At 47.3% G+C, this 13235-nt stretch overlaps 1 protein-coding gene across 1 annotated transcript; it reads right to left on the reverse strand.

Annotated features, from left to right (window-relative positions):
* Positions 1–570: 570 nt before the first annotated feature.
* Positions 571–13175, reverse strand: LOC134084001 (meteorin-like protein). Its single transcript, XM_062539840.1, has 4 exons — positions 12829–13175; positions 8927–9390; positions 2227–2286; positions 571–1868 (listed from the first exon to the last, which is right to left on the reverse strand). Exons 1-4 carry the CDS (start codon positions 12921–12923, stop codon positions 1495–1497), a joined length of 993 nt encoding a protein of 330 aa, XP_062395824.1. The 5' UTR covers positions 12924–13175; the 3' UTR covers positions 571–1494.
* Positions 13176–13235: the final 60 nt, after the last annotated feature.

A 13235-nucleotide genomic window follows, 5' to 3' on the forward strand; every position in this document is an offset into this window, starting at 1 on the left:
TCTGTTTCCTCCGTTTTTTATTTTCCTTTCCTCTGGAAAAGGGGATATAATTGTTCTTCTAATTATTAATATGTAAAAGTAATAGTCTTTAGGAGTTGAACAGAAAAAACATGTTTCTTATTTCTTATGACCACTCCCAGGTCAGTTTGCACAGGGGACTTGATGCTGGGTTTCATAGTGCAAGTAGGGGAAGTGCACACTGCATCTATGCTTCACATGTGCATTTCATACTCACATACAAGTACTGATGTTTACAAACAAAGAAACCATACAATTACATTAAGCAGGAGGTCTTTATTTGCATTTAACTAATTCATCTCCTAGACACAGAGACAGACAAACTCACACACACTCACAAACTGCAGTCAAGAGAAATGACCAGATTACTGTACATGAAGCTCTTCATAAGAGCAGGAGAAAAATTCCTTTACAGAAACACCTTTGCTGCCTGGATATCACACACACACACACACACACACACACACACACACACACACACACACACACACACACAGGCGTATCTATTTGAGTAGACACACACAATGCCCCCCCCCACACACACACACACACAGACACACAGACACACACACACACACACACACACACACACACACACACACACACACACACACACACACACACACACACACACACACACACACACACACACACACACACCAACGACCAATTGTATTTTTCAGCCTTCCCGGTAAGAAATTCAGCAACATTGTGAAGGAGGATGTGTGGGCCAAACTACTCTCTCAGTTCTAATCTGTTCAGCTCAACCCAACACATTTCTGGGTCTGCTTGGTCCCTGCTGTGACCTGTCAGTCTGTGTGTCTGTACAGGCTGAACATGGCCCTCCAGTATGTGTGTCTGTACAGGCTGAACATGGCCCTCCAGTATGTGTGTCTGTACAGGCTGAACATGGCCCTACAGTATGTGTGTCTGTACAGGCTGAACATGCCCCTCCAGTATGTGTCTGTACGGCATGTATTTGGACCGTTTAGGTCTCTGTAGTATCTATACAGGCTGAACATGCCCCTCTAGTACGTACAGCATGTTTTTGGACCGTTTAGGTCTCTGTAGTGATGTCCACTAATTCTGTCTGTGTCCAACAAAACCTGTAGCTCCACAGCATGGGTCCATGCCGAACATTTCTGGGTCACTAAGACCAATGTAGTCTTGTCCACATTGCATCCATCTGTATTCGGGCACCTTCAAAGCTGTGGCACACATTTTGGCCATTTCAGGCCTCCGTAGTAATCCTTCTCAGCCTGTGTCTGTAGTGCACAGTTTGTCCCTTTCAGCCCCCCGTAGTAATCCTTCTCAGCCTGTGTTTGTAGTGCACAGTTTGTCCCTCTCAGGCTCCTGTAGTCCCCTCTCAGTCTGTGTCTGTAGTGCACAGTTTGTCCCTCTCAGGCTACCGTAATCCCCTCTCAGTCTGTGTCTGTAGTGCACAGTTTGTCCCTCTCAGGCTCCTGTAGTCCCCTCTCAGTCTGTGTCTATGCTGCAGGGGTTGGTGCCGCTGGCCTGTGCTTCCTGGTACATCTTCAGGAAGTCCTGGTAGCGCGGCGCGCAGCCCAGCCACGCCTCGCCCAATCGCAACGCGCCCGTCAGCAAGTAGTCTCCGCCCCCCGAGTCAGCGGCGCCGTGGGCGACGGGGCAGTGGGGCGGGGCTCGGACCCGACCCCTCCAGGACCTGCGGGCGCGAGCGCTGCCCCCTGGTGGTGAGGTGAAGATGCGCGTCTTCTGGCGGTAGAGACGCGTCAGGGACACCTGGAGCCACGGCCCCCCGCTGGAGTCTTCCTCCCCCTGCTGCTGCTGCTGCTGCTGCTGATCTACTGTGTGGATGCTGCCACGACCAGCTGGAGAGAGAGGGAGGGAGGGAGAGAGAGTTTGGAGAGAGAGTTTGTGTGATTATTATTATCATTATTTTTCATTATTACTTAATATTAAAGTATGTATTATTCTTCGACTATTATAACCTGATTGATGCTTTGGCAATACTGTATTTACATTCATGCCAATAAAGCTTTTTGAATTGAATTGAATTGAGAGAGAGAGAGAGAGAGAGAGAGAGAGAGAGAGAGATCAACTATATTTTTGACTCAAATACCATGTGGACACTGAGAAGAACAGAAGAGACAAGAAAAAAAGGAAGAAGAGAGAACAAGGGAATGGAAGAAAAAAAAAGAAAATAAAGTATGGTTCAACCGATCTTACCAAAGTCACTGGTGCACACAGCCATAAGGACCTCTTCATCACTGCATGGGCGACAGTGTGCTATGAGAGGGAGAGAGAGAAGGGTTCATTACAGAACTGTTACTATTAGACCTGTATATTAAAGAACTGTTATTAGACATGTACATTAAAGAACTGTTACTGTTATACCTGTACTGTGTACATTAAATAACTGTTAAAGAACTGTTACTATTAGACATGTACATTAAAGAACTGTTACTGTTATACCTGTACTGTGTACATTAAAGAACTGTTAAAGAACTGTTACTATTAGACATGTACATTAAAGAACTGTTACTGTTATACCTGTACTGTGTACATTAAATAACTGTTAAAGAACTGTTACTATTAGACATGTACATTAAAGAACTGTTACTGTTATACCTGTACTGTGTACATTAAATAACTGTTAAAGAACTGTTACTATAGACCCCTTCACAACGGATAAACATTCGGAGTGGCGTGACGTCAGTGGCGGCAGAAAAGTTAGACGGCCATTGAAAAGCACTAGTAATGCGGCTAAAATTAGTCCGTAATTAACCTTTGATGAAATGGCTAATGATATAAAACAGTATGTACATACACTCAGTGTACGGGATTGGGAGGATTATTTGAAAAAACTTTGAAAAAACGTACGTTATCAGGTGGGATCATTCTGACAGATCCCCATTCTAAGTGAATGGAAAGAAGACGTAGCAAGATTGCCCTCCGTTGAATGGCCAGATATTTATAATTACGTTATTGAAAAACCGAGCGTATACAGTAAGGAGAAGTGGCGGGTGTATAGATCATTAGATATATAACTATGTCCCAAATGGTCATGTCTAAGATTTACAATACAATGACATATCGGATGAGTTTAGCGTTGTCGCTGATGGCAGTTGATGGTTGTTTTGCCGCCAGCGAACGTAGTGACGTAGGCTCAGTAGGGGTCTATTAGACCTGTACATTAAAGAGCTGTTACTATTAGACCTCTGCTGGGTAGATTACTAGTCTGATTTTAATCCCTCATACAGGTCTTCTGAAATATGTCTATCTGAAATAAACTTCAAAATGAACAAGTGGAGAAACAAATATGACAAAGATAAATGACTACCACAGGCATACCAAACTAGCATTATGCATGAAAGAAGAATAACTTAACGCACACACACAAACACACACACACACACACACACACACACACACACAAAGACACTATCGTGCACAAACACACAAACACACACACACACACACACACACACACACACACATAAACAGACACTATCATGTGCGCACACACACACACACACACACACACACACACACACACACACACATCCTGTCACTCTGGTCTGTCTGCTGACTCAGCTGTCTTCCTCTCTACTTTCTCTCCTTCCTTTCACACCATCCCCCTTTCCCCCCTCTCTCTCTCTTTCCCTCCATCAAAGCTCTTCCATCCCCCATCCTCCTCTTACACCTCTCTCTCCATCCCACTTTCGCACGTCACTGATTACCGCCACCCCCCAACACACACACACACACACACATCCTTCCTCTCACACATCTCTTCATTACCCTCTACTAACTACTAACAGTGTGTCTGCTTGTGCGTGTAGAGAAAGAGTAGATAGATCTTTTACTTGTAATGTATAGATAGTACCTGTATTACAATCTGTATCTGTGTGTGCGTGCGTGCGTGTGTGTGTGTGTGTGTGTGTGTGTGACAGTGTATATAAGAGAAAGAGAGTTTGTGTGCGTGTGAGTATATGTGATTATCTCAGGACTGCTCTGTGATGATTTGTGTGTGTGTGTGTGTGTTGGTGGCAGTGGGGTGAGTGTGTGTGTGTGTGTGTGTGTGTGTGGATCAAGGTAAAGTGTGGCAGCATGCACAGCTGTCTAACTGAGATTTTGATAGAATGTTCTTGCACCCCTGGAGAGAAACACGATACACTCACACAGACACACACACATGTCAACATAGCTACAGGAATTACACAGGTTCAGATAGTCCCCCTGACCCACCCTGGCACACAAGCAAACATACACACACACACACACACACACACACACACACACACACACACACACGGCTACCACATAGTTTATGCTATTGATCATGCTTCAACACACAATTCAGATGGGGCACAGTGCGCTTGGCTGAGATGAGTTCTACTAGACAAACGCACGACTATTCTTGAACTTAGAATTCATGCTAAGCTATGCTGGACTGCAGTATGGGTTATGCTAGGCTACATTCCAGACAGCTACTGAAGATGGTAGCTGATGCTAGGTGACAAGAGAGCTGAAGAGAGAGTTATTGGGCAGTGTGTGTGTGTGTGTGTGTGTGTGTGTGTGTGTGTGTGTGTGTGTGTGTGTTGGGGGGGAAGGTAGAGTCCAGGAAGAGTTGGGGGGGTTCCAGGTAGTTAGGGGGACAGCTGTGTGTGTGTGTGTGTGTGTGTGTGTGTGTGTGTGACGACTCTTCACAGTCTGAACTAACACCTCCCCTCCCCCAGCCCTCACGCTTTCTCTCATTCTCCTCTCTTCCTCTCTATCTCCCTCTAGCATTCCATCTCATTCTCTCTCCCTGTCATGGCCACTTATGGCCAATTCTCTCTCTTTCTCTCTCTCTCTTGTGATGTCCATAGGTCAGAAATAACAGCGTTAGAGAAATAATATTAGAAACAAGTTTTACTCGTTGAGAGTCCAACATCTAGCATCTGTAAACTATTCATGTAGTTCAGCAATGCTATTTCATCAATGTACTAAACACAACAGCCAGTTTCATATTTTTAATTTCCCTCCCCCCATATTTTCTCTCTGTCCCTCTCCCTCTCTGTCCCTCTCTCTCTCTCATCTCTCACCTCCTGACTGGATCACTGGCCTCTACACTCACTATCTCTCCCAACCCCCAACAAAAAAATTCCCTCACTTTTCCCCTCCTTTTCTTTCTCTGTTTCTCTCTCTCTCTCTCTTCCTCGCCCAGAATCCTTCAGCACTGCATTGTTTCTATAATTCTCTCTGTATCAGTTCTCAAACAGACACTTTTCCTTTTTTTTGGCTAAAAAAGAAAAAACTACACCATGTCATGGCTGTCTCCCTTTGCCCCCCCCCCATCCATCCATGTTCAGCTTTTCCCTCTTTTATTTCTTTCCTCCATCTCCATTCCCTTTCTCTCTGGTTCCCTTTCCCCCCTGTGTATGTATTTATGCACCTTTATATGTGTATGTTTCTTTCATTTCCCCTCCATTCCCTCCCTTCTTTCCTTTCCTTCTTTCATTCCTTCCTTCCCTCCTTCCCTTTCTTTAACACCCCTCCTCCTTCTCCACCTCCTCTTCTCTGTGTGGTGTGTGCGGGTGTGTGTGTGTGTGTGTGTGTGTGTGGGTGCGTGCGTGCGTGCGTACGTGCGTGCGTGCGTGTGTGCGTGTGTGTGTGTGTGTGTGTGTGTGTGTGTGTGTGTGTGTGTGTGTGTGTGTGTGTGCGTGCGTGTGTGTATGTGTGCGTGTCATGTTAAGCTCCTCCAGGAATCAAAGGAGCCGCCCCAGACCAGACCTGGAGGTAGTTACTGCTGACAGAGGGCAACAGGTGAGGCCTGGAGGAGTGGGGGGTGGGGGTGGGGAGCAGGAGCAGGCGTCTGGAGGGGGTTTTGGGGTAAGAGAATGTGAAATGAAGAGTCTCTGCGATTGAGTGTCTGTGTGTGTGAAAAAGAGAGCAAAGGTGGGGAAAGGTTGTTTGGAATCTTTTTTTTTTGTTTTGGATTGAGGATTGAAGTTGTATATAAGAGTATGTGTATGTGTGTGTGTGTGTTTTCGTGCTTCATTGAAGGTGTGTGTGTGTGTGTGTGTGTGTGTGTGTGTGTGTTTGAGAGGCAGTAATAAATCTTTGAGCTAAGGGGGGGTTGTTGAAGAGGCCAAGAGCTTTTCATGTGAGGCTGATGACAGGGCACCGGATGGTACATCATGTGTGTGAGTTTGTGCGTTATGTGTGTGTGTGTGTGTGTGTGTGTGTACATCATGTGTGTGAGTACTGTATGTGTAGTGTGTGTGAGGAGGGGATGAGAGGAGGAAAGAGAAGCACGGTGACAGAGATAGAGGGAACATGAGCAAGAGAGAGAGAGAGAGAGAGAGAGAGAGAGAAAAGATGAGACCCATTAAATTGCCTGACCTTACCCAGAAGAGCTTTCTAAAGCAACCACAACTGCACACACTGTTCTGCATGCTAGAGATGTCATGTGGCTACAGCTACCTCACTCCGCTTAGTCTTTCAGTGTGCCGGCCATGTGTACATGTTTACACAGTATATGCTGGGACACTGACAGGGAATAGGTGTGTGTGTGTGTGTGTGTGTGTGTGTATGAACGAACATTTTCTGCAGCACAATATAGACCTTGATAAACAATAACCACACAGGCCACTGAGAGGTATCAACCATGCTGCCCATGTCCTCTAGTCTATTCACAATCTGTCTCCTTGATTGACAAGACTTTTGGCAATTCTAACTTTTTGGTCCGGATTTCTGGAAATTCTTGCTATCTTGCGAATCAGTCACAAGAGACTAAATAAACGTGGGCTTGCCAAGTGTGGTCCAACACGCCTGGCTGCTAATGCTGTGTATGTGTGTGTGTGTAGGAGGGACCAGGTCTCTCCTCAAACGTCTCACCCAAGCGTGAAAAAGTCACACTAGTCATCTAGACAGGACCTCTCCCCTCACACACAAAGCCGTCTTTCATCCCGCCCGACCACAAACGGCCCACCAATCACACAGCGGCCCAACCACTCACTCTCCCGTCTGGCCCAGAGACAGTCTGACCCCCCTGCCCCCCACACACACACACCAGCCAGATCGGGGCCTAAACTCAGCCGAATCATGGCCAGGGGGAGATGTTATCTGGGCAGCTGCCCAGGAGTGTGTGTGTGTGTGTGTGTGTGTGTGTGTGTGTGTGTGTGTGTGTGTGTGTGTCGGGGGTGGGTGATTGACAGGAGGGGTGAGGGGGGGTGGTTGACCCCAGCCGTGACCCTGTGATTGGCCTGCTTGTTTTCATATGTCAGGAAGAACATGGGGAGTAGAAGATTGGGGTCGGGTGTGTGTGTCTTGAGTGTGTGTGTGTGTGTGTGTGTGTGTGTGTGTGTGATACGACGGGGGGACAGGGGGGTGGTGCGGATCATAGGAGCCAGTTTGGTGGTGGGGGCGGTAGCTGTAAAAATCTCAGCTTTGCTGAAGTTGAAGACCAGACCACCCGCTTCTCATCCCCTGTGACCATCCCACTCCCCCAACACACACACACACACACACACACACACACACACACTCTCTGCCGCCACCTCGATTACCCTGTCACCACCCCCACTCCAACATCCCCTCTGTGCAAACACACACACGGCTCTTTCATGTCAGAACGGCCGTCGTTTCGCAGACGCTCTTAATTCTTCCCCCCGGTTCGCCCTCCTGTCATGTTCGTTTACTTGAACCCTTCAGCTCGGACGTCCCCAAAGTGCTGTGTGTGTGTGTGTGTGTGTGTGTGTGTGTGTGTGTGTGTGTGTGTGTGTGTGTGTGTGTGTGTGTGTGTGTGTGTGTGTGTGTGTGTGTGTGTGCGTATGAGAGTGTGTGTCTGTGTGTGTGTGTGTGTGTGTTGCACTCAGCACTAAGACGTCTGTGATCAGGAGGCTTGTGAAATTGTACACTCTACAGCTTGTTCAGAGTCTGGAGTTGTTCTATGTTCCATTCCACTGTGATGTTCTAAAGAGCTGATAAAAAGTCTGCGCGGTGTGAACGCGTGGGGGAAGATCCTGAACATATGGCCAAGCACAGAAAAATGCTCCCAAACACACAGAATCATATGTTTCATACCTCCTCGCACATCCACCCACATACACACTGGCATACACGCCTATCTCTCTTAAAAAACTACACCCCACAAAGTGATATCAAAGACAAATAGTATTGTAACTGAAACATTATCACACTACCTCACTGTCTCACACCAGTCACCCCTTCCTCCAATAACACACACATTAATAATCACATACTCTCTCTCACACATAACACTCTCATATACACACACACAAACACACACATGCACACACACACAAACACACACTCTCTCTGTCTCCTCTTCCTCCAATAACACACACATTAATAATTGAATACTCTCTCTCAAGCATACACTTCCATAGACATACCCCTTAAACACACACTCTCTCTCTCTCTCTTTCTCTCTCTCTCTCTCTCTCTCTCTCTCTCTCTCTCTCAAGCATACACTTCCATAGACATACCCCTTAAACACACACTCTCTCTCTCTCTCTCTCTCTCTTTCTCTCTCTCTCTCTCTCTCTCTCTCTCTCTCTCAAGCATACACTTCCATAGACATACCCCTTAAACACACACTCTCTCTCTCTCTCTTTCTCTCTCTCTCTCAAGCATACACTTCCATAGACATACCCTTTACACACACACACACTCTCTCTCTCTCTCTCTCTCTCTCTCTCTCTCTCTCTCTCTCTCTCTCTCTCTCTCAAGCATACACTTCCATAGACATACCCCTTAAACACACACTCTCTCTCTCTCTCTCTCTCTTTCTCTCTCTCTCTCTCTCTCTCTCTCTCTCTCTCTCTCTCTCTCAAGCATACACTTCCATAGACATACCCTTTACACACACACACACACACACACACACACACTCTCTCTCTCTCTCTCTCTCTCTTACCTGCGGTCACATGCTCTCCTCCCTCCTCCAGCACTCCCTCCGCGCCCCTCCCCCCCTCCTCCTCCTCCTCCTCCCGGACCATCTCGTAGAGGAAGGTGGTGGTCCTGCGGCCGATGTCGCTGTGTGGCAGCGCCTCCACGAACAGCGCGCCCTCGCCCAGACGGAAGCAGCGCACGGCCCCGCGCGCCTGCTCCTCCTCGCCCAGCAGCGCCCGCAGGCGCCCGCCGCGCTCCACGTACACGATCGAGCCCCGCGACTCCGCCTGCGGCTTCAGACACACCCGGAGGAGGCCTGAGGAGGAGGAGGAGGAGGAGGATGAGGAGGAAGAGGAGGGGGGTGGGGGGAGGTTGGGGCGCAGGTTGACTACCAGGGCGCCGGTGGGGTAGAGCCACTCCAGGGAGCCCTGGGAGCAGCGCAGGTAGACCTGCTCCACGTCACGGGCGTGCGCCTCATGAGTCAGACCACTGGAGGGGGAGGGGGGAGAGAGAGGGAGAGAGAGGGTGTGTGTGGGGGGGGGAGATGGAGGGGGGAGGGGGAGAAAAACTGTCATCACTACTGTTATCACTGTTATAATCACAATTATTATGCTATCATTATTTTCATACAACAGCTTTGGCAAGTTTGGCAACACTGTACAAAAAAGAACAGTCAAGCCACTTGAATCTGAAAGAGAGAGAGAGAGTGAGGGGGAGAGACAGAGGGAGAGAGAGAGGGACAGACAGAGAGAAAGAGAGTGGGGGAGAGAGAGAAAGAAGAACGAGAACGAGAGAGTGTGAGAGAGAGAGAGACGCAAACATGACAAGAGCAATGATTAGCTGAAATTCAAATGTGCTGTTTTATTTTCCTGTGAAGCATAATCAGTCATACAGATGAACATTGTATGGGTGCCGTACAGCCTACATATTTCTAAGGTATGATATTATTTATGGAAGATAGGAATGTTCGGATTGAGTTAAAGAAAAGACTAATTAGCATGTAGGCACTATGCAACAGGTCTTTCCATTCAAATTACAGGCACACACTCTCACATACACACACACACACACAGTGTGTGTAGGCCTATGCATGACTTAAGTGCATTGTCCATCTACAATCAGACAATGTCCCTCCATTAAACAACAATGAATTCTAACATACGCAGATGACTGGCCCATCATCACCATGACGAGAGAGAGAAGGGGGAAGTCTGGAGGCCTTTGAGAGTAAACAGGGGGATACTTAGAAGTCTAAGTCCTTGTGCGCATGGCAAACCGCACATTAGTGAAGTAATTAACTCCAGAGGAGTGGGGTGGTTTCAGAATGGGACCTTCAGAGTGAGTGGTGGAAAATAGGGATTTGGGAGTCATTTGTCAGTTGAGAGGCTGACTGTGGTTAGCTCATTTAAAGGTGATTTCAGCTCGTTTAAAGGTGTACTGTTAAATGTGTTTAGGCTTGTCAAATAATTATGTTTATTTTTAAAAAAGTGATACAGAAAAAAGTACTTCCACTTGTAAATGAATCATTTATTTATGTCTCCTGAGTGTTCCCTTGTATTTGACAGTTAGATGGATGGATTAGGAACAGGAACACCGTAAAAAAACCCGGTTGGCATGGATGTCAGGGAAGTTTATCTTTCAAACATTACTTCAGATGTAAACTTGCGCCATAGTTGCGGGTCTGAAGGTAGGCCTGTTTCAAAGCTCACATAAATCATTCGATGCCCAGCTCGGTTAAAACTAAAGCCATCACAAAGGGTTACGCTCCCTGATCCTGACTATAGCTTATCTCTGGGCGTTCCACTGCTCACCCGCACCCACCCGGTGGACGTCTGAAACGCAATTTCACTCTAATTAGCTTATCGCCCTGCGGTTACTCTGAGAAACTCGATTACTTAGAGACTGTTTCTTATCTGGCTAGGAAAACAGTGACCCGATATGACCGATTACTGGGCCTCAAGGCGACCACGGGTCTGCCCTCTTCTTATCTGAGGTCTTCTGACCAAAGCATAAAAATGAAACTTTAGGGAAAAGGTCATGGACATGTCTTGCATGTTATGTCTCATTGTTTCTGTTACTTTTCTCGTCACTTTTTTTGAAACGTTGTATGCGACTAAAAGCAAGCGCCGTCTGCAGCTATAAAGGTAGACTAGATTATATCGCGCGAATCTTGCCCCATCTGAAGAGAGAGGGAGTTGACGTCTGGAGTGCGCGCGCGCCAGTCTAAACAGCACGCGCAGTCTCCCGAAGATGAGATAAACATTAACTAACCACAAGGAGCGGAACATCAACTAAACACGAGGATCAAACCTAGACGCCTGCCTGGCAGCACGCACGGCCCACTCCGCTCTGAAGAAAAAGAGCGATTTCTTTGTTGGGTTGCAGTTTGTCAAAGTCTGCTGTTTTTTTCGTCCGCGCGTTTGAATGAACGCGCATGTTGAAGGCAAGCCCATTGGCTCCCACATAGCACATCAAATGCGAGCTATCGAAAAGACAGATGTGCTGGCGCACTGTCCCAAACGTGCTGCATTGAGATGTGAGAGCAAATCCAGCAAGAAAGAGCTGAAACCTAGAACTAGTTTCTGTGAAAGTTAGCCAACTCGTGTTGAAAGTGGTCTGTTCTGTTTGGGGAAAAAAACTGTAAACTAACACCGGGGTAGCTACTGGCATCGGATGGGAGCACTTTGCAGGCCACTGGGTGGGTGTTTATTTCAAATTAGACATCTGTGCGCTATCCTCACCCCCCTCTATAATTACAGAGATGTGCGCTTGACCTCGCCATTTGGGGTACCGTAATCTGCATGCCACGCAGTCACACCGAAACCGACGACTTTGAAGAGCGAGCCCGCTCTCCCCACTGAAGATCTGACCACATGGATGTGTGCCGTTTGGCTACCGACGCGCGCACCAAGTATCTCCCGTTCTCTCTCTCGCCACACACACACACACACACACACACACACACACACACACACACACACACACACACACACACACACACACACACACACACACACACACACATGCTCATCCAGTGCAGCTGTGTCACCCCATTTCTTGAAGGATGTTTTAAATTACGGACTATTAAAATCATTTGACTGTGGCTAATTAGCCAGAACCTCAACACGCAGGAAAGGCTTTAGCTGGGAGTCGGTCTGTCCTAATGAAGACCAGATTATGGAGGAGAAGGGGGGGGGGGGGGGTCGCAGGAGGTTCAAAGATCTCCGGGTGAACACTGGCCAACGGACGAGAACAGCGCTTCGTAGGCCTAGCATGCGTAAACTGGATCTGTTATTGATAAAAACAACTCATACTGTTTTTTTCATTACCCCCACCCCCACACACACCCCATCCGCGCGCGCGCGCACACACACACACACACACACACACACACACACACACACACACACACACACACACACACACACACACACACACACAACAAAAGGTGCCCATCAACACAATCAGAAGTGAATGCAGCAATGAGTGCCTATTGATCGCGCCCACTGACTGACACATGGGGTGAAAAGGGGTGAAGGCATGTTGGGACATTTCCCCTGTCCTGTCCTGCAGCAAGTAGTAATCACAGTCAGGCACTGGCTGGACAAATAACAGTGATGCCTTAACATTTACGCAGGTTTTTGTTTGAAGATAGGCCTACCTTCAATTTCTAGATTTTCCCCCCTCATAACCAGCAATAACAATACACACTTAAGAGTCAGCTACATTATAGTAACATAATGCATACATAACCGAAATGAGAACATTTTGAAGTAGCCTAACGTTTTTACACATCAGCTTATTCAGTTCCAACGCTACACTACGAACAAACCCAGGCTACACTTAACCAGCTTTATACAGTCTGCTCGAATAATAATAATAATAATAATAATAATAATAATATGTAATATGCGTTCACAAACTTACCTTCCTTTCCAGTTGCATTGGTCACTGGAATACTGGGCGCTGCTTGCCGGCCACAGGCCAGTGGCCACCGCACACAGGACGATTAGAGCAATCATTCTTCAGCTCGCTCCTCCGTCAATCTAACCGTTGTTTAGTCCAAGCCAAAAGCAATGTTAAATTTAAATCCACACAAGAGAACGCCACATGCAATCCATCCACATGAGATTCACATGTTATTCAAAGGCACCGCGGCGGCTGGATTGTAAAAAAAAGGCGGAACGCACGAAGGCACCCAGGTTTATCCATCCTGTTTTTTCTCTCACAGCTGTTCTCGTCAGTGTCGTTCGCCTCGGCGAAGTGAGCGTGTCGTAAGGAGCGGAGGAAGTTTTGAGAGCTCGTGAAAACTCCACTGGGCTCGCGACTGGCGC

The sequence above is a fragment of the Sardina pilchardus genome, chromosome 1 (assembly GCF_963854185.1).
Source record: "Sardina pilchardus chromosome 1, fSarPil1.1, whole genome shotgun sequence".
In the NCBI taxonomy this organism is placed as follows: domain Eukaryota; kingdom Metazoa; phylum Chordata; class Actinopteri; order Clupeiformes; family Clupeidae; genus Sardina; species Sardina pilchardus.